General features: G+C 46.6%; 1 protein-coding gene and 1 non-coding gene across 6 annotated transcripts in view; one reads left to right on the top strand and one right to left on the bottom strand.

Annotated features, from left to right (window-relative positions):
- Positions 1-2,379: 2,379 nt before the first annotated feature.
- Positions 2,380-20,050, top strand: part of PODXL2 (podocalyxin like 2) — a 43,154-nt gene continuing 25,483 nt past the window's right edge. For all 5 annotated transcript variants that reach the window (XM_066247218.1, XM_066247217.1, XM_066247216.1 and 2 more), the window contains exons 1-2: positions 2,380-2,495; positions 10,564-10,842. In XM_066247218.1, the coding sequence (XP_066103315.1) occupies positions 2,426-2,495; positions 10,564-10,842 (349 nt within the window). In that variant the 5' untranslated portion in view covers positions 2,380-2,425. The remainder of the gene's footprint in view (positions 2,496-10,563; positions 10,843-20,050) is intronic.
- On the bottom strand, positions 14,807-14,913 carry LOC136315787 (U6 spliceosomal RNA). The gene has a single exon (XR_010727576.1). It is a non-coding gene; the product is annotated as a U6 spliceosomal RNA (small nuclear RNA).

Below are 20,050 nucleotides of genomic sequence, written 5' to 3'. Positions count from 1 at the left end.
GTAGAGTGTCGGCCTGGCGTGCAAGAGTCCCAGGTTCGATTCCCGGCCAGGGCACACAGGAGAAGTGCCCATTTGCTTCTCCACCACTCCCCCCTCTCCTTCCTCTCTATCTCTCTCTTCCCTCCCGCAGCCGAGGCTCCATTGGAGCAAAGTTGGCCCGGGCACTGAGGATGGCTCCATGGCCTCTGCCTCAGGTGCTAGAATGGCTCTGGTTGCAACAGAGCGATGCTCCAGATGGGCAGAGCATCATCCCCTGGTGGGCATGCCGGGTAAATCCCGGTCAGGTGCATGCGGAAGTCTGTCTGACTGCCTCCCCGTTTCCAACTTCAGAAAGAAAAAAAAAAAGAGTAAGGAATGTAAATTTGTGATTTCCACATTGGGCAGCTGCCCTGGTGCCCACCTTAGAGAGAACCCTCATTACAAATGCCATTTTAAAAACCAGTTAGGCCCTGACCGGTTGGCTCAGCGGTAGAGCGTCGGCCTGGCGTGCGGGGGACCCGGGTTCGATTCCCGGCCAGGGCACATAGGAGAAGCGCCCATTTGCTTCTCCACCCCCCCTCCTTCCTCTCTGTCTCTCTCTTCCCCTCCCGCAGCCAAAGCTCCATTGGAGCAAAGATGGCCCGGGCGCTGGGGATGACTCCTTGGCCTCTGCCCCAGGCGCTAGAGTGGCTCTGGTAGTGGCAGAGCAACGCCCCAGAGGGGCAGAGCATCGCCCCCTGGTGGGCAGAGCATCGCCCCTGGTGGGCGTGCTGGGTGGATCCTGGTCAGGCGCATGCGGGAGTCTGTCTGACTGTCTCTCCCCGTTTCCAGCTTCAGAAAAATACAAAAAACAAACAAACAAACAAACAAAAAACACCAGTTAAACTGATGGGTATGCAACAGAATCAAATGTCATAATAACCTGGAGATGTTTTCTCTAAACCTATGTACTCTGACTGATCAATGTCACCCAATTAAAATTAATTAAAAAAAAAAAACCCAAAAAACAAAACAAAAAAAACCCAGTTAAACTCATCAAAAAAATTAGGTATCGGTTCTGCCAAACTGGCCGAATCCCACTACTGGGTGTACCTGTTTTGTTCACCACAGTGGTGCTTGGCACATGAATGAACTTTAGTTACCACAGGGACAAAACACTTAAAAGGTAAGAAACATTGCAGAGAGGCTCTCTACGGAGCAGCCATGCCTTTCCCCACCCCTCCTGGCCAGGCACAGTATCTTTGTCACTTTCTCCTAAGCTCCAAGGGGCCCTTCTTCTGCCTCTGTAACTTGTTTTCTGGGCCCCTTTCTTCTATGGCTCACTTCTTATACCTCTATGACTTTCTAAATAAACTTCCTTTTATACTTACAAGAATTAGGGGGTCAGGGAATGTGCAGATACTCCAGTACTTTCCGCCTTTTGTATAGTGCATTTTCATCAATAAAATAAGTTGGTTTTGCATCTCATTTGCATAATAAAAGGACTTCCTTTAACTTCTGGTTTGCTCCTCTTTTGTTCTTGTTTAATAAAAAACAATAGAACGCTTTTTAAAAATCACTTCATATTCATTTTGAAATATCCTCTAATTTTTGTGAGCAGTATAGTTCCAAAATAAAGGAAAAGAAAGGAAAGGAAAGAGAAAGAGAAAGGAAAAGGAAAGGGAAAGGGAAAGGGAAAGGAAAATAAAGTAGAAAAGGAAGAGAAGGAAGGAAGGAAGGGAGGTTGGGAGGGAGGGAGGGAGGGGAACACGTACCTAATAACCCAAGACAAGCTTTTAACAGATGAAGCAACTGGGACCCAGAGGTGCGAAGAGGTTCAGTCAAGGTCTCAGAGCCAATCTGAAATAAGGATGTGCACCAGACTGGCTTCAAGTCATTCTTGACTCCCTCCTGGCCCAGAGCCTTCGTCCTGTCGGTCTCTTACCTTGGCCTTCATGGCTCGCCACTGCTGGAGCTGCTGTTCTACCTCGTGATATACAACTGGCGACACTCGTTAGCGTCACTCCCCTATCCTCTGATCCATCTCATTTGATGACGGATCTACCTGCCTCCTGCGTGCGCAGGAAATGTTCCCGGGAGACGGGTGACTCGGGCCGGGAGTTCACCTTTGCCGCTGCGGCCAGACAGGCGACCGCGGGTACTCCGAGGTGCGAGGCGCGAGGCCTCAAATAACAAGTTCTGTGATTGCGGCTCCGCCCCCTCCAGGCCTCCACGGCGCTGAATGGCTGACCAGGCACAAGGGACGCGGCGGAGGGGTGGCCACCCGTGCACCCTCCTCGTCTCCGCGGGGGCGCGCCCGCGGCACGCGACCAGGAGGGGCCGAGAGTGAGTGACGGCCGCGTGGTCCAATGGGACGGGCGCGCGCCGCCGCCGCCGCCGCCAGCGCGGCCCCTGACGCAGGCTGAGGCGCCGCGCCGCTGCGGCTGCGGGCGGCGACGGCTGTACCATGGGCCGGCGGCTGCGGGCTGTCCCGCTGCAGCCGCTGCTGCGGCCGCTCCTCCTGCTGCTGGCAGGCGGTGAGTGCGCGCCGGCGTCGGCGCTGGGCGGGCGGGCGGGCGGTCGGCCGCGGTGCTGGACAGCTCCCGGCCCGCAACAAAGGACTGGCGTGGGCGGGAGCGCGGTCCGGCTGGGCTGCGGCGCGGTCCTTCCGCCGCACGCGCGCTCGCAGGGAGTGGGGGGCGTGAGGCGACCAGCGTTTCTGCAGTGGGAGCGGGTCCATGCGCGAGCGCCACACGCGCGCACACACGTACACATTGTCACGAGCGAGCCGGGCGCCCGAGCACGCTCCCTGCGGCACTGGACGAGGGCGCTGGGGCTGGCGGGGCCCGGCCGCGAGGAGGGCGCACGGGCCCGTCGGCCTCTGCGACAGCCTCACGGGAGCGGGAGCGGGGTGCGACAGTGAGCTGGGGGGCGAGTGTCCGCGGCTGCGAGGGGAGGCTGCCCGACGGCCCCTGCCCAGCTGCTGCGCCCGGGGCGCGCGTGTGCGTGTGTGGTGTTACTGAACGGAGGAGGGGTGTGTCGTGGATGGACGTCCTCGGCTGTGTTGGGCTACTTACTTTATTAAAAAAGACACATGGCAGCCCCTGAAGGTCTGTTTGTGACAGTGACACTGCTGGATAGCTCCGGCGCGGCGGACAGCAGGGATGAGAGAGACCCTCTGAGACGGTTCTCCATTCAGCAGCTACTCAAGGACACTGGGACGCATGTGGGTAATGATAGGCAGGGGGTGCGGGGCAGGAGTGAAATGGAGGTGCTTGTGAGAAAGCGACAAAGCCTGAGGACAGCTTCTGAGTGGCAGGCATAGGATTTAGGTGTGTGCAGCGGGGGTTTGGGGGGACAAGGTATGTGACAGCCCGTGAGACAGGCCGCCACACAAATGGGGGAGGGAGAAGGGCCGTCTGCAAGGTGGGTCAGATCAGGACGTGACTGACAGTATTGGAGAGAGGTGTCGCGAGTGCATATTGGGGTGCCACTGGTAACTGTGTTGGTGGAGAGGAGTACTGGAGTGAGTGTTCACGCTCCTGTGTCAGATCACCTGGGCTGACCCCACTTCCAGTGGGCACGTGGGTATTGTGCATGGATATGCAGCAGTGTGCACAGGACAGTGGCTAATACCCACTTCCCATGCAGTTAACCCACAGCGACAGGAGCACAGTGTGTGATGTGTATGAATGGAGCAGAGACTCGTGAAGGGCCTCTTCCTTAGGGAAGGAGTGGCCTTTGCTGGATGGGGTCAGTAAGATGGGCCATTGCCATGGGCCATAGTGACAGAATCCCAAGAAAACATGTCTGGGAGGGCAAAGGGGCCTCTCTTGAGCATGTCCCAGGAAGGTGCAGTTCAGCAGGGGTACTTTTCCCCCACTGTCCATCAGGGATAGGTAAGGACCTAAGTGGTACACAGAAAAAATGTCCAGTGTTTCTCTCAGACACTCACACACACCTACTTTGCATACCTTCAACCAGGGGTCTGCAAACTTTTTACACAGGGGGCCAGTTCACTGTCCCTCAGACCGTTGGAGGGCCGGACTATAAAAAAAAAACTATGAACAAATCCCTATGCACACTGCACATATCTTATTTTAAAGTAAAAAAACCAAAACGGGAACAAATACAATATTTAAAATAAAGAACAAGTAAATTTAAATCAACAAACTGACCAGTATTTCAATGGGAACTATGCTTCTCTCACTGACCACCAATGAAAGAGGTGCCCCTTCCAGAAGTGCAGCGGGGTCTGGATAAATGGCCTTAGGGAGCCGCATGCGGCCCGCGGGCCATAGTTTGGGGACCCCTGCCTTAAACCTTCTTTGACAAAGGTGAGATTCAACAAATAAAATATTGATTAGTTTACTATTTTATTTTTTGACAGTCACACCAGAACTGGCCAGCAAAGTGTGTCAGGACCCATGCCCAGTTGTAACTGCCTGCACCCTTACATGGCTAGCTATTGGTTGCTGTGGGCAGCTTTTCTCCCTTCTGTTTTTTCTCCCCTTCCTCTGCCCCATGACACACATTGTTACCCCTCCTATGGATGACATGTGCGTGTCTAGCAGTATGTCTTTTTCTTACACATCTTTGTGTGGAAACCCTATAAAAACCCTGGAGCATTGTTTCTCTGACACATACAGAGTATGAGTATGTGTGTGTGTGTGTGGGGGGGGGTGACAGTGCTAGACAGTCTCTATTGTAGCTGACACCCAAGGGTGGGGGAGGGGGGCTGGCTGTGTAATACATACTGCTGGGGAGCTCCGGTGTTTGTGTCTGGCAAGGGCTTAGAGAGATCTGGACTTCAGAGCTGCTGAGTAGAGGGGACAGTGGGATAGAGCTGATGGTGGAAATCAGAAAAGGATGTTTGGGTCAGGAGCAGACATCAGGGGAGATAAAGCATGGGATTGCTAAAGCCTGTTGTCTTCACCTCCCAAGATGTAAGCCTGCTTCATGTGCCTCTTTTTCTGAGTAGATTGGGTCAGATTTTCAGTTATTTAAGACTGCTCCCAGAATCTTTTCATGTCCCTCCTTTTTTCCACCTTTTCTCTGTTGGCAGTAATGAAGTCATAAAAAATTGTAGGTGTTAGAGGGAAAAAAAATCAATTACAAAGAGTGTAATTCTGACATTTTAAATTAGATAGGGTCTCAATTAAGGCAGATTAGTTAAGTGCAAAAGTAATTATATGTAGAATTGTTAGGTCTCAATTACTATTTTGATGGGCAAGTTTGAAAATAAGTAACCTCTTGTAATTACTTAAATATTCATTTTCCAGGCTTTTGAAAATTTCAAGGTCTATAAAAAGAAAAAATAATTATGGGAAAAATAACTTCAAGAACATGAAACTGTTTAGTGGAAAAAATAATGAAAAGCCACACTCCTTTTTTACAAGCAGCTTCTCAGCAAGGTTATCAAAATCTCTGTTAATTCCTACCATGCTGCCCAGACAGGAAGACAAGGAAGAGGAGGGAGAAGAGGTAGAGAGAAAGATTGTGGCTTCTCCACTTGACAGATAATAGTGAGAGGTTCAGAGAATGGAGGAAATCACCAAGTCATGGAAATGGTAGGGAAGAGACCAGTGAATTCCTCAGACCACAGACCTCTGCAGAAAAAGTTTCATTGACTATAAAGTATTTTATCCCCAGAGTTGAGAGATCAATAGGACTGCTGGTCAGACTTGCCTCAGGAGGATAGACACAGCTTTCTCAAGATCCAGGTGGTCCTGGAGAGCCTGGACTTCTGTGCCACCATACCACAGTGCAGGTCTGAGGGAGACACTTAGGTGTTGAAGAGGCAATGTATGTTTGATCCTCCAGTGGTTTTGTAGAGGGTAAAATTCCAAGAATTAAGAAAATCAGTTTGCACTTTTCTAAAAAAGCGGAAGTAATGTCTATTCCAACATACTTGCTAGAGACTGGTATACGTACTATCTTCACTTCATGGTCTTCACTTCATGGTCTTCTCAAAAACTGGCTGCTCAGGTGCCCTTGGAACCTGTAAAATGCTTGTTATTTAATTATTGCAAACACTTCTCATCTGTTGACTTTTTTCTTTCTGGATTGAATGAGTTATTCCATGTTAGCTTCTCATATTTGGCTCCTCTGCAGAGCAGAGCTATTATGTCAACTGATAAAACTTAGAAATGACCAAACAACGGTCATTTTCTCAGGGCAGAGGCTGTCTCATGCTCACCTTTGTATGCCCGAGAGGGCCTGGTATAGTGAGTGGCATGAAAAGAGCTCAGGAGTGACCATATTCTTCTGTGTGACTGAAAGTCTCACTACAAACTTGACCTCCAGTAAGACACGACATCCATCTAAAACCAGATTTTGATTCGAATTGGCATATGATTCTGGTTAACTTTTTGTGTGTGTGTGTGTGGACAGATACAGAGAGAGGCACAGACAGATAGGGACAGACAGACAGAAAGGCAAAGAGATGAGAAGCATCAATTCTTTGTTGTGGCTCCTTAGTCTCCTTTGTTGTCCATTGATTGCTTTCTCATATGTACCTTGACAGGGGGAGCACGCTCAAGCTGGATGAGCCCGTGCTCATGCCACCGACCTCGGGGTTTCAAACCTGGGTCCTCCGCGTCCCAGTCCGACGCTCTATACCCTGCACCACCACCTGGTCAGGCCTGGTTAACTTTTTAAAATGAGAAAATAACCACTGAGTGCAGTTTATAGATGACATATTTCCAAACATAGGGTCCGCACAGAAATAGAAGTGGAAGGGATTCTTGGTGAAAATATAGAGAGCCACTTGACTGACCTGAGGTCTTTTGCAAGAGGAGAGATTCCTGCACTCTGAGCTGCTCACTGTATCTTTTGGATTTGCGTGAGCACCCTAAGCAGAGTGCTAAAAGGAAAAGGATGTCTTTCAGTCTTTACTTCTGGCCTTTTTCCTTGCTCCTGAAGTGTTTAGCTACCTTGGGTGTTCTCTTCCTTTATGTATATTTTGGAAGAAGGATACCCCGCCCAGCAAGTACTAGCTTTCCAGCCTTTCTTTGTGGAGCATTTGTAAGACCTTTTGGTAGAGAGAAACAGCTAATTACAGCTCTTCTATTAACTTGTTATTTGACCTTCATTCATGAGGCCTCAGTTATTTCATTGTGAAACAAAAGGGTTATTTATTCATTTATTCCTTCATTTATTCAAACATGTTTTGAGCCTCTCTTATATTTCAGAGACTGTTGAGGCACTGGAAGGACCAAGTTAAACCGTACACGGGACACACTGACCGCACAGGCTCTCTATTCGGTAAAGAGTCTGTTACGGTTCCGTGAGAAAAGTAGTTTGTTCAGAAGGCTATGATAACAGGAGTGGTCCCTAGCTTAGATTGAAGTGGTCAGAGAACACTTCTCAGAAGCTGACCTCACAGGCTCTCTATTCGGTAAAGAGTCTGTTACGGTTCCGTGAGAAAAGTAGTTTGTTCAGAAGGCTATGATAACAGGAGCGGTCCCTAGCTTAGATTAGAAGTGGTCAGAGAACACTTCTCAGAAGCTGAGCTGCTCGTAGGAGAAAGAGTTAGGCAGGTCGATAGAGGTAACCAGCTTCTGGTAAAAGGCTTTTGGGCCCTCGAATGTTGTTCCATGTTTCCACTCATTAGTCCTACTCTTTTTGTCTGAAGATGCATAGAATATTTATTATTCACATCAACATCTTAAAAACTATATATTTGAGCCCTGGCCAGATAGCTCGGTTGGTTGGAGCATCATCCTGAAGTGCAGGGGTGGCCGGTTCGATCCCCAGACAGGGCACATACCAGACAGATATTCCTCTCTCTCTCTCTCTCGCTCTCTTCTTTCCTCTCTCTAAAATCAAAAAAATAAAACATTTCAAAATAAATAAATAAAACCTAAAAAATATTTGAGCCTGACCGGATGGTGGTGCAGTGGATAGAGTGTCAAGCTGGGACACTGAGGACCCAGGTTCGAGACCTCAAGGTTGCTGGCTTTAATGCATGCTCTTATCGCTTGAGCGTGGGATCATAGACATGACCCCATGGTCTCTGGCTTGAGCCCAAAGGTCGCTAACTTGAGCCCAAGGTCACTCGCTTGAACCAGGTGTCACTGGCTCAGCTGGAGCACCCCTCCCCCAGTCAGGGCACATAGAAGAAAGCTATCAATGAACAATTAAAGTGCTGCAACCACAAGTTGATGTTCTTATCTCTCTCCCTTCCTGTCTGTCCTTGTCTGTTTTTCTTTCTCTCTCATTAAAACATATATGTATGTATATTTGAAGATGCTAAGCATTGTTTCTCTCTAATTTCTCTTTTTCTGGCTATGAATATCCCAATATTACAGCTCTTCTATTAACTTGTTATATAGGATAGTAACACATTTGTGAAATACATCTACTCTTTGTAGCACAGTTTATACACTACATGGAGCTCACATTATTTGACGCCCCTGCCTCTGTGAGGACTGGAGGAATTGCTGTTCTTGCTTTATTGTATGAGGAAACTGAAGCTGCTGACAGTAAAGTAGCTACTCAGTCATTCAGCTGGGGAAGCCAGAGTGCAAGCCTGGTTTCTTGGTGACAGGTTCTCTCTGCCAGAACATCCCTCTGTGTCTGATTTCAAGACCTGTTTATCCTCACCTACATAATTTTTACTTTTTCAAGTCCCTTTCACTCTACCCCAGAATGCTGCCCTTACAACTCATTGTTATTCGTGGACCTGTGTTGTCTAACTGTGTATAGCATGCACAGACTCCGTCATATTCAGGATGCTCACCCTAGTTCTGATAGAACAGAATTCATTTCTGAGTCTGGAATGACCTGTTCTCTCCTGTGGCCACTCACCATGCTGGCATGAGCCAAGCTTATGGTTTACTATTTCATTTTTTTTTAAATTTTTTAAAGACTTTATTCATTTTAGAAAGGAGAGAGAGAGAGAGAGAGAGAGAGAGAAAGGAGGAGCAGGAAGCATTAACTCTCATATGTGCCTTGACCAGGCAAGCCCACGGTTTTGAACCGGCAACCTCAGCATTCCAGGTCGACGCTTTATCCACTGCGCCACCGCAGGTCAGGCGGTTTACTATTTCATAAGGTAGTTGTAAAGATTCAGATGGAGATAGTGCTTGGCCCTGGCCAGTTGGTTCAGTGGTAGAGCGTTGGCCTGGCATGTGGATGTCCCAGATTCAATTCCAGTAAGGGCACATAGGAGAAGCTACCATATGTTTCTCCACCCCTCCCCTCTCCCTTCTCTCTTTCTGTCTCTCTTTTCTCCATGGCTTGGTTGGAGCAAGTTGGCCCCAGGTGCTGAGGATGGTTCCATGGCCTCGCCTCAGGCATAAAAGAGCTTGGTAGCCCAGCAACAAAGCAATGTCCCCAGATGGGCAGAGCATCGCCTGATAGGGGGCTTGCTGGGTGGGTCCTGGTTGGGGTGCATGAGGGATAGCACATGACATCAATAATATTAGCTTTTATTTTATTATTAACATCACTAAAGATTTTCATGAACTGCTGTCAAGTTAGGTCACAGTGTACCACAGGGGCAGAGCAGGAAATAACTCCTGAAATTCCCTCTTTCATACATCAATGAATGTTAATCATAGAAAAGAAAATTTAGAGGTCATTTCATCCACCTTCCTCATTTTTTGGATGAGACTGAGAGACCTAGAAGTTTTAAGCAACTATCTGGAAGACAAATAGCAAGTCGGTAATATTTGTGTAATTAAGTTAATGCTATAGTTAAGTTGTGAAATTGGCAAATATGGTTGTATTCCTAGTAGTGAATGAGAAAGCTAGGAAAAGATGCCCCTTAATTTTTGTTTATTTTGTAACAAAGATACCCTTTAAATGATTGTTTCTTTGTTTACTTATTTATTTAATAAAATAGAAGAGAGGGATTCAAGTTCTAAACAAACATGTTATTATTAACACTGGATGAGTTCGACCTGTGCCCTCAGTTGGTCTTTTAAAGACTATGTTCAGGATTCCATATTGCTGAAATACAAATCATATTCTTAATGCAGTTTTGGAAAATTTTCAACCTGAGGTAGCAGCAGGGCCACACAAGTTCCTTAAAAGCTGGGACCCTTTCTCAGCTGTATTTGTGCCCCCAGCACCTAACACAGATGTGGCAAAGGATGAGTGTTCGGTCTGTGAGCAAGCTGATGCCCAACAGATCCTGAGTCGGTCCATTTCCTTACTCTCTCTTGCCCATCTCCCTCTGTCTCTCTTTTGTCCCAGCCACTGGGAGGGCTAAGCGGTTTGCCTCTTTTGAAATGAGACTAGCGCCCTGGCTGGGTGGTTCAGTGGATAGAGTGTCAACCTGGTGCACCAGAGGTCTTGAGTTTGTCAGCGCACGTATGAGAGGCAGTCAGTGAGTACACACTAAATGGAACAATGAAGGGAAATAACAAGTTGATACTTCTCTCTCTCTTTTCCTTTCTCTCTCTCTCTCTCAAATCAGTGGGGGGAAAAGTGAAATGAGAATGGCATCTCAGAATGCCATGGCAGCCCCTTGGTGTGAGGCCTGTCCCCCAAAGCCCTGCCCCCTCTTCAGGTTCTGTGTTGTGGAGATATGTCTTAACCCCCAGCAGCCCGTCCCCCCTGGCCTCTCATAACTATCCGGCTTTTGTGTTTGTGCAGGAGTGTCCTTGGGCGTGTATGCAGCTGGGTCTGATGAATCTGGCCCAGAGGGCCTCACCTCCACCTCCCTGCTGGACCTCCTGTTACCCACTGGCCTGGAGCCGCTGGACGCAGAGGAGCCCAGTGAGGCCATGGGCCTGGGAGCCGGCCTGGGAGCCCCCGGGTCCGGCTTCCCCAGCGATGAGAGTGAAGAGTCCCGCATTCTGCAGCCACCGCAGTACTTCTGGGAAGAGGAGGAAGACCTGAATGACTCTAGTCTGGACCTGGGACCCACTACAGGTAGCTCTTCTTCCCTGAGAGTATGTGCTGATTGCAGCTGGGTATGAGGCAGTCGGCAGAATACCAAAGGACCATTTCCTTGCTTGAATCACATCTCTTTTCTCTCCCCACCAGCTTTTCCTGTGAATCAAAGCCAAGTCTCTGGGATTTCTCTGTAATATTCACTGCTGTTTAGTGAGCCTGTATTCTCTGCTCATGATATTGTGTCCATTTTACACACGAGAAAACTGAAGTTTAGCAAGGTTAAAAGCATGCTTATGGTCATACAACTGTTTATATGTTTCAAGTCATGATTCAAGCTGAGGTCTTCCTAGTGTCTGAGATTTGTTTGTTTTTCTGTACTGTGCTGTATTGTTTCTGGTGAAGTTTCCCAGAGGTCCGCACATCCCATGTACCTCCTAAGTCTCTCTGGCCCCATGAACGTGTTCTGACTGCCCTGCCCTCACTCAGTCGTGGACCAGAGCTGGTTTCTGGACTTAGAGCTGATAAACAGTGGGTCTGAGCTCAGCAGAAATGCATGTACCATGCTGATTGCAGGTGCAGCAGAGCTTCCATGATTCTAGCTACAGAAGCTGTGCACATGTCCTTGGGCAGCAGGGGCCTACTGTTCAATGTCAGACTGTCAGATTGTGTGTATGTGTGCATGCAGTGGGGATGAGGTATTACATAATTTAACCCTAATTTTTCTTTTTAAAATGTATATTTTGGATTTATGTTCTCTAATTACAAAAATAGTATATGAAACTTGTAGAAAATATAAAAAACACAAAAACAGTACAAATATAAAATCCTGCTATAATCTCACAATGTAAAAAGTAATTACTACTAATAGTTTGGGGTACATCCTTCTAGTCACATTTATAAGGAAAATTGGAATCATAGAGGATATAATGTCTTCACTTAAAATATTTCATAAATGAATTTCCACATCATTAATATTCTTTTATACCATGATTTTTAATGACTACATAGTATTTCATAATGTGACTCATCACATGTGTGAAACCAGTTCCCTATTGTTGAATATTTAGGTGGTTTTCAGTTTTAATGCTGCTATAAATATCCTTATGTTTTTGTACTTTTCTCATTATTTCCTTAGATGAATTTTTAAAACGAAATTCCTAGGTCTAAAGGTGTGTCATTCAGCATCCAACCAGAAACTTAAGACACAATCAAACTGAAATAATCCAAAGAGGGTTTGTTTATGGAGCAGTGAATTTACGAAGTTCTGGGCAATCCAAGGCCAATGGGAACAGAGCTGTCACCGCCCTACACCCAAGGGACAAAGGCAGGGGAGGGTGAGAGAAACCTGCAAGGACAGACAGTGGTGGGCAGTAAGTGGCCAGACAGAGAAGGAACCAGGAGAAGACTCAACTCCCTCCTCCCGTCTCCTGCCAGGAACTCCATATTCTCCCTCCCCCTCTTCTGCCCAGGAGTTAGGTGGGGAAGAAAGTATGGCCTATTGATGTAATCCACCGGGTGAGGCTTCTGAGAGAGGGCAGGGTAGAGGAGAGTGGACACTGGATCTGAAGGGATGGCGCGTGTCCAGCACGACGGATGGGAATCTCTCCACAGGCTTGTGTTAAACACTTCCCAGTCCTCTCCAGGAAGGTGGCTCCAGTTTGTATACCCACCAGAGATGTAATGAATGCCAGGTGGTTTTTTTTTTTGCTTGTTTTGTTTTTTCTTTTGGTGCTGTGACTCGGATCCGAACCCAGGTTGCTGCGGGCACAACGAATGCCAGTTTTTTGAAGCCTTCCCACCACTGAATTTTGTCATGTAGGAATTTTTGTCAATTTGATAGGCAAAATTATAATGACCTTTTATTACTAATAATTTTGGGTTTTTTGTGACAGAGACAGAGAGAGGGACAGATAGGGACAGACAGACAAGAAAGGAGAAAGATGAGAAGCATCAATTCTTCATTGCGACATCTTAGTTGTTCAGTGATTGCTTTCTCATATGTGCCTTGGCCGGGGGGCTACAGCAGATCAAGTGACCCCCTTGCTCAAGCCAGCGACCTTGGACTCAAGCTGGTGTGCTTTGCTCAAACCAGATCAGCCTGCGCTCAAGCCAATGATCTCTAGGTTTCGAACTGGGGTTCTCCGTGTCCCAGTCGGACGTCTATCCACTGTGCCACCGCCTGGTCAGGCAATTACTAGTAATTTTTAATTTACATATGTATATATATTCACACACATGTATATTATATATACATATACACACACACACTATATGTTCTCTCTCTATATGAGATACATAAATAATCTCTCCAAATATGGTTCTCCTATTTGATTTGAAACTTAGTGTAATTAGGAGAATAGGCTTTGGAGACAGGCAAATTCCATGGTGACAGTACTACCTTTGAACTGCTTGTGATTTTGGGCAGGTAACAGTCTAAGCCTCAGTTTTATCATCTAGGAAATGGGGATAACAGTAGTATCATATTAAGTGTAATAATATATTTAAAGCACTTGGCACATTGTAAGTACTCTGTAGATTATTATTACTTTTCATTTTTTTTCTGCTAGGCTTTAATTTATTATCATTGCACACATTTACATAGAAAACGGATACTAACCATTTCTTTGACATCTGTAGAAAACATATTTCTGGCTTATCAATTACCTTTGTTTTCATGATAGTACTTTTTGATACATGTAAATTTAATTTTTATAAGCTTAAAACAATTTCTTTTGAAATGTTTTTATGTTTTTCTTTGCTTTATGTTTAGAAAAAAGCCTCTTCCTCCCTGAGATATATGCACCTTTATTTCCTCAATTCTTTTTGAGCCTGATTTTTTATATTTTATCCTAACTGTAATTAATTTTGGTGTGTGGTATAAGATAGGGATCTATTTCATTCCTGCAGTAGTATTCATGAATAAATCTATCCTCTCATCATTGAAAATAAATGCCGCTTTTATCTTGTATCAGGTGAGTATACGTGCTTGGTCTTTTCTGGGGTTTTTTATTGTTCAGACTACTGAGATTCTAGTATACGACGAGCAGTCACCCAGAGAGCCTGGTTGAGAAAGTAACAGTTATGCCCCTAGACCAGTGGTCTCCAACCTTTTTTGGGCCACGGATCGGTTTAATGTCAGAAAATATTTTCACGGACCGGCCTTTAGGGTGGGACAGATAAATGTATCACGTGACCGAGACAAGCGTCAAGAGTGAGTCTTAGACGGATGTAACAGAGGGAATCTGGTCATTTTTTAAAAATAAAACATCGTTAAGACTTAAATATAAACAAAACGGAAATAATGTAAGTTATTTATTCTTTCTCTGTGGACCGGTACCAAATGGCCCACGGACCAGTACCGGTCTGCGGCCCGGGGGCTGGGACCACTGCACTAGACCTTCTTTGGGTTCACAGCAGGAAGGCCCTGGTTTTGATGAACTCAGATCTGCTTCACACACACACCCCCTTTACGTTTCCCCTTCTCTTTCTCTCATGATACAGAGAAGATTGGCATGGCCCCTTTGTGTCATTTCTTATCCCACTGGCTTCTCTAGGTATCATTATAGTAAAAATACCTCACAGTCATTGAACACAAGCCATGTGGTGGGCACTTTGTGTGCGTTCGTTCTCCTGCTCACACCAGACCCACTCCACAACCACCAGCTCTACAACACGGGTCTGTGTTCGTATCTCTCCTGTACATACCTGAAGGATTGTGGGGTGGGGACACAAGTGCCTTCCAAGGGGACTAGGCAAGAGGTATAGAGCCGGTGGAGGAAGGAGAGCTGCTTTTGTCCAGGCTTCCTCTTTGCTCATCTCTTGATTGGTTTGCTTGCCCAGAGCAAGAGGTTTGCCTAAGATCACACACAGCTTGCGTGCAGCAGAGCCAGGTCTAGAACCAGTGTCTTTTGAGCAGTGATCCCTGTGGACCTGGGCTCTTGCCGGGAGAGGACGTTGATGGTACATGTTAGGAAACCAGTACATTTTTTGTAATTGAAAAGAAAATATGGAATGCCTCGTGAGTTTGCATGACATCCTTGTGCAAGTGCCATGCTAATCTTCTCTGTATCGTTCCAATTTTTGTATATATTCTGCTGAAGCAAGCACGGAACCCAGTATTGTTACTATCCATCTCATTTCTAGTTTGTTGGGCCTAGAACAACTAGAGTTGGTGCCTTCCTTCTTCTGTAGCAGTGATCCTCAGGTGGTCTAATGGCAAAAACAGCTGGTGGAGTTCCTGCTTGACTGATGATGAGTGGTGTGACCTTCAGTGGGTTCCTTTTCTAATATCTTCATCTGTAAGTGAGACCATGGGAATGATGGATTGAAGTCTTTTTCCAGCTTTAAAATATGATTCTCTGACATTTCAGTTGAAAAGAGTAGTCTTAACAGAGTAGGGAAAAAGAAATGTAAGATAAATTTACCACTCTGCCATTTAGCAACAAGCCAACAGAAAGCTGGATCACTTAATTCATGCAGAATTGTTAATGATTAAGAATATTTCACCTGACCGGGCGGTGGCGCAGTGGACAGAGCGTCGGACTGGGATGCGGAAGGACCCAGGTTCGAGACCCCAAGGTCGCTAGCGTGGGCTCATCTGGCTTGAGAAAAAAGCTCACCAGCTTGGACCCAAGGTCGCTGGCTCGAGCAAGGGGTTACTCGGTCTGCTGAAGGCCCACGGTCAAGGCACATATGAGAAAGCAATCAATGAACAACTAAGGTGTCGCAATGAAAAACTGATGATTGATGCTTCTCATCTCTCTCCATTCCTGTCTGTCTGTCCCTGTCTATCCCTCTCTCTGACTCTCTCTCTGTCCCTGAAAAAAAAAAAAAATGAAAAGAAAAGAGCCTGGGAATACGGTGCTGTAGGCTACCAGTGTCACTTCAATAAATCCAATTTAAAAAGAAAGAAAAGAGATAACTCTTTGGGATAAGCAAGTTCTAGAAACCCTACTCAGACGATCTCACAGGCATTTGCTGGCTCAGTAACTGCAGCACTCCAAGCAGGTGGGGTCTGAAGGTAGAACCTGACTCAGGGCCCTCTCGCTCCCCTGTGCTTCGCGTCTCTCACTGGCTTCTTAGGCAGGCTGTTCCCGCGCGGTGGCTTCCAGAGCGCCCGGGACCTGCAGCTTCATTGTTCTTTTATGTAGCAGCCCCAGCAAGAGAGAACTCTTCTTCCCCATCGCTTCTGGAAAAGTCTCAGAGGGGAGACTCACTAGTTTGGTCTGGGTCATGAAGCCATCTTCAAACCAGTCCTGAGGCCGTGGGGACAGAGTTCTCTTGCTGGCCTAGAGTGGGTCTTGAGTCCCCTTGAAGCCAGAGGGAGGGTGGGGACCCCTACTGCTGGACCAGGGTGAGAGGAGGAATGTCTTCTAAAGCAGAATTTTGGTGCCATTAACAGGAAGAGGAGAATGAAGTGATGGTTGAGCAATAACCACATTGCACTTGAGTAAGGAATATTCATAAAGTGTTTATATGTTATAAATTATTTTCACATAAATTTTGTTTACCTGACAACACAACCTGATGAAATTTATAAAAGCAGGCATGATTAGTATCATTATTTTACAGATGAGGACACTGGTTTAGAGAGGTTTAAAAACAGCACTAGATTATCCAGGTAATAAGTGGTCGAGTTTAATCTCAACTCTGAGATTCCTATTTCAAGATCTGCTGCTCCTTCTTTATATGAGATCGTTCATGAGGCTAATTACTACTGCCTGTAATGAATTTTATAGAAACCAGATCATCAAAGCATCTGTCTGCTAGGACCTGGACATAGTTTTCATACAGTGAATCCTTGTTAAGGTTGCATGTGCTATAGGACAGCTTGACTTTTGGGTCACTGCCCCTATTTTCAGGCATGTTTTACTAAAGAGGAGGACCAACTGACAGAAGCACACCATAAAAAAGCTGTATTTTTGTTTTACACTAGTAATAAATATCATATGAAAATCAGAATAGGCAAACAAGTTACAAGAAAATAATAACCCCCTGACCAGGTGATGGCGCAGTGGATATTGTGTCGGACTAGGACACAAAGGGCTTAGATTCAAGGCCCTGAGGTCCCCAGCTTCAGTGCAGGCTCATCTGACTTGAGCATGGGGTTGCTGGCTTGAGCCTGGGATCATAGACATGACCCCATGGTCACTGGCTTGAGCCCAAAGGTCACTGGCTTGAGCCCAAGGTCGCTGGATTGAGCAAGGGGTCACTCGCTCTGCTGTTGGCCCCCCAACCCCCCGGGTCAAGGCACATATGAGAAAGCAATCAGTGAAATAGCTAAGGAGCTGCGACGAAGAATTGCTGCTTTCTCATCTCTCCCCCTTCCTGTCTGTCTGTCCCTCCCTCTCTGTCCTCTCTGTCTCTCTCTCTCAAAAAAAAAAAAACAACCCAAAAAAACCCACACAAACATTTACAATCCTATCACCCAGAGTTAAGAAATGTTACCATGTTGGTAAATATCTTTCTGAATGTTTTCCCATATGGGAAATACAGAAATATTATTTTACCCCCCAAAATGGAATTATCTTGTACAGATCTTGCTTTTTCACTTACCATCATCCTTCCAACCCAGCAAACCCAGCTGTCCAACCTCGTCTGTAAGGCTGAGCTAACATCTCTAGTGTGCAGGCTTCCAGTACTGCCTACGCCTGCTGTGTGAGAGCTGGAGGATTTCCAGCTTTGTCCTGTGACTGTGCCATGATGGACATTCTGGAAACCAGGTTGTTCTGAACATTCTTAATTTTTTCCTTCGGGTACACTTCCAGAAGTGAAACTGTGGCTGCAGCATATTTGTTTTTGAAGCCTTTCACTCATATTGTATCCTCTTCCAAAGTGTGGCCTGCTTTCTGTTAGCAGTGACTTAAGTACTTGTTTTCTGCACTGATTCAATAATGGCTATTGTCTTTAAAATATCTAACTATCTATATTTATAGATATGAATATATAATCAAGTTGGTAAGCCAAAAAATGTATCATGTTTAATTTACATTTCTTTCATGACTACTAAGGTACCATTAAAAAGTAGTTTTTAATTATACTGAAAGCTTCTTCCCTTTTGTAAGCTTGCTTGCTTGCTTGCACTTTGCATGGTTAGTGTGTGAGCACGTGGCAGAGCCATGTGTGTGTAGCCTACGTAAGGCCACAAGTGCTTTCCCTCAGGGTGGATCACTTTCCTGCCACCATGAGGGGAGGTTTCTCTGTTTGCTTATCGGCCACCATGAGAAGAAGTTTTCACCTGCCCTTGCAAGAATCTAACAAACAGGAATGGCCCAAAGCTTTTTGGCTCTACAGTCCCCCTACCATCTGCCTGAATCCAGTGTGAACCTGCCTGGCCTTGGCCACCGACATTACCTCTGGTGTAGTAGGCAGGATTTGGATCATGTCGGTATGGACCCACTAACACCTTTGAAGGGTGGGATAGAGGAGTGGCCATTCTTGAGCATGTGGTTCCCTGTGGCTCTCCTGTTGGGGCCATGGGCTGGGTGTTTTTTACAGCCCAGTGAGCAGAAACGGACAGCTCTGTGTGAGAGGCTGAGTGCCAGCAGCAGCAGGAGCTGAAAGAGTTGATGAAGCAGCAGCTGCACATTCAGGAGCTCCAGTAGGAGCTAGAGGCCGAGCGCTGACAGCGGCAGGAACTGGAACAGTCCAGAGAAGGAATGTGGCTTTGAGAGATCCAGTTTGCATTAGAAGCCGAACGCTGGCATCGACAGTTGTTAAAGAAACAGCTGCAGGTTCAGGAGCTCCAGTTTCAGCTTCAGGCTGAGAGCCAGCAGCTGCAAGAGCCAAAGTGGCGCTGAAGGAGTGCCGACCGAGTGACTCTGAGTCAGTGGTAGCAGTCGTTCCCAGCTAGGAGGAGGTTTGGGCTGGAACTGCCCTCGGCAGACTCAGCCTGGCTCGTGGTCACCCAGGAGGTAAAAACCCAGCTGCCAGAGTGCCTCAGGGTCAGGCACAACCCCTTCTGGAAGTAGTAGAGCACACAGAGGTGTGGTCCGGCCCTACACCCAGAGTTGATGGAGTTGGGGGCGAAGTTCAGGCAGAAACCCACTAGGTCTCGGCAGCTTGGTTGCTGCAGTTGTGGGATGTAGAGGTGATGGAATCATGCTCTCCAGAGCAGAGAGAAAGAAATTAGCTGCCATTACCACTCACTCTCCTTGAGGAGGTGAGCCTCCAGTTTACTCCCTGGGCAACCAGCACTTGGCCACCTGAGGTAGAAGTGTATTATCCCTTGAGTGCCCAGGGAGATATTGTGAAGGGCACCTTTGTAATTGTTGTCATTTTTGGTATAGCTTGTGCTGTTGCTGTAGTCTCTGTTTCTGTAATGTACCTCACTCCTTGCACAGGGATTATTACAGAAGATACTCGTCTTGTAGAGCAGCGGTCCCCAACCCCCGGGCCACGGACTGGTACCGGTCCGTGGGTCATTTGGTACCGGTCCACAGAGAAAGAATAAATAATTTACATTATTTTTGTTTTATTTATATTATATTTAAGTATGAATGATGTTTTATTTTTAAAAAATGACCAGATTCCCTCTGTTACATCCGTCTGACTCACTCTTGACGCTTGTCTCGGTCACGTGATACATTTATCCATCCCACCCTAAAGGCCGGTCCGTGAAAATATTTTCTGACATTAAACCAGTCCATGGCCCAAAAAAGGTTGGGGACCACTGCTGTAGAGTGTGAGGCGAGCAGCCCTAAAGGGGTGGAATGTTGGGAAAACAGCCGTGTTAGGCTTGCTCGCTTGCACTTTGCATGATTAGTGCATGAGCACATGGCAGAGCCATGTGTGTGTAGCCTACATAAGGCTACGGGTGCTTTCCCTCAGGGCAGATTGCTTGCCCACCACTCCAAGGGGCAATTTCCCTGTTCACTCACTCACCCTCAAGAGAAGAGGTTTTCCCCTGCCTGTTGGCTTGCTCGCTGTGGTGAGACTATTAAACAGAAACGGCCTAAAGCTTTCTGGCTCCGCAGTTCTTCCACAATCTGCCTGAATCCAGTGTGAACCTGCTTGGCTTCAGCCACCAGCATTACACCTTGCATCTCTGTTTTATACAGATCTACTCTGAATTTTGTGAGTGGTTTTATATTAGCACTTGGTTGAATAACTGTCATGAATGTTGTACTCAAGGGACAATTTTCAGTGATTTAACATTAAAGGGATATTCAAAATGATTTTTGAAGGCCACTGGCCCTGATGTCCGTTTTAATTCCATGTTTTAAACAGGGGAATGTTTAAGCTG

Source organism: Saccopteryx bilineata, chromosome 11 (assembly GCF_036850765.1).
Source record: "Saccopteryx bilineata isolate mSacBil1 chromosome 11, mSacBil1_pri_phased_curated, whole genome shotgun sequence".
Taxonomy (NCBI): Eukaryota; Metazoa; Chordata; class Mammalia; order Chiroptera; family Emballonuridae; genus Saccopteryx; species Saccopteryx bilineata.
This window is presented reverse-complemented; position numbering and strand designations above follow the sequence as displayed.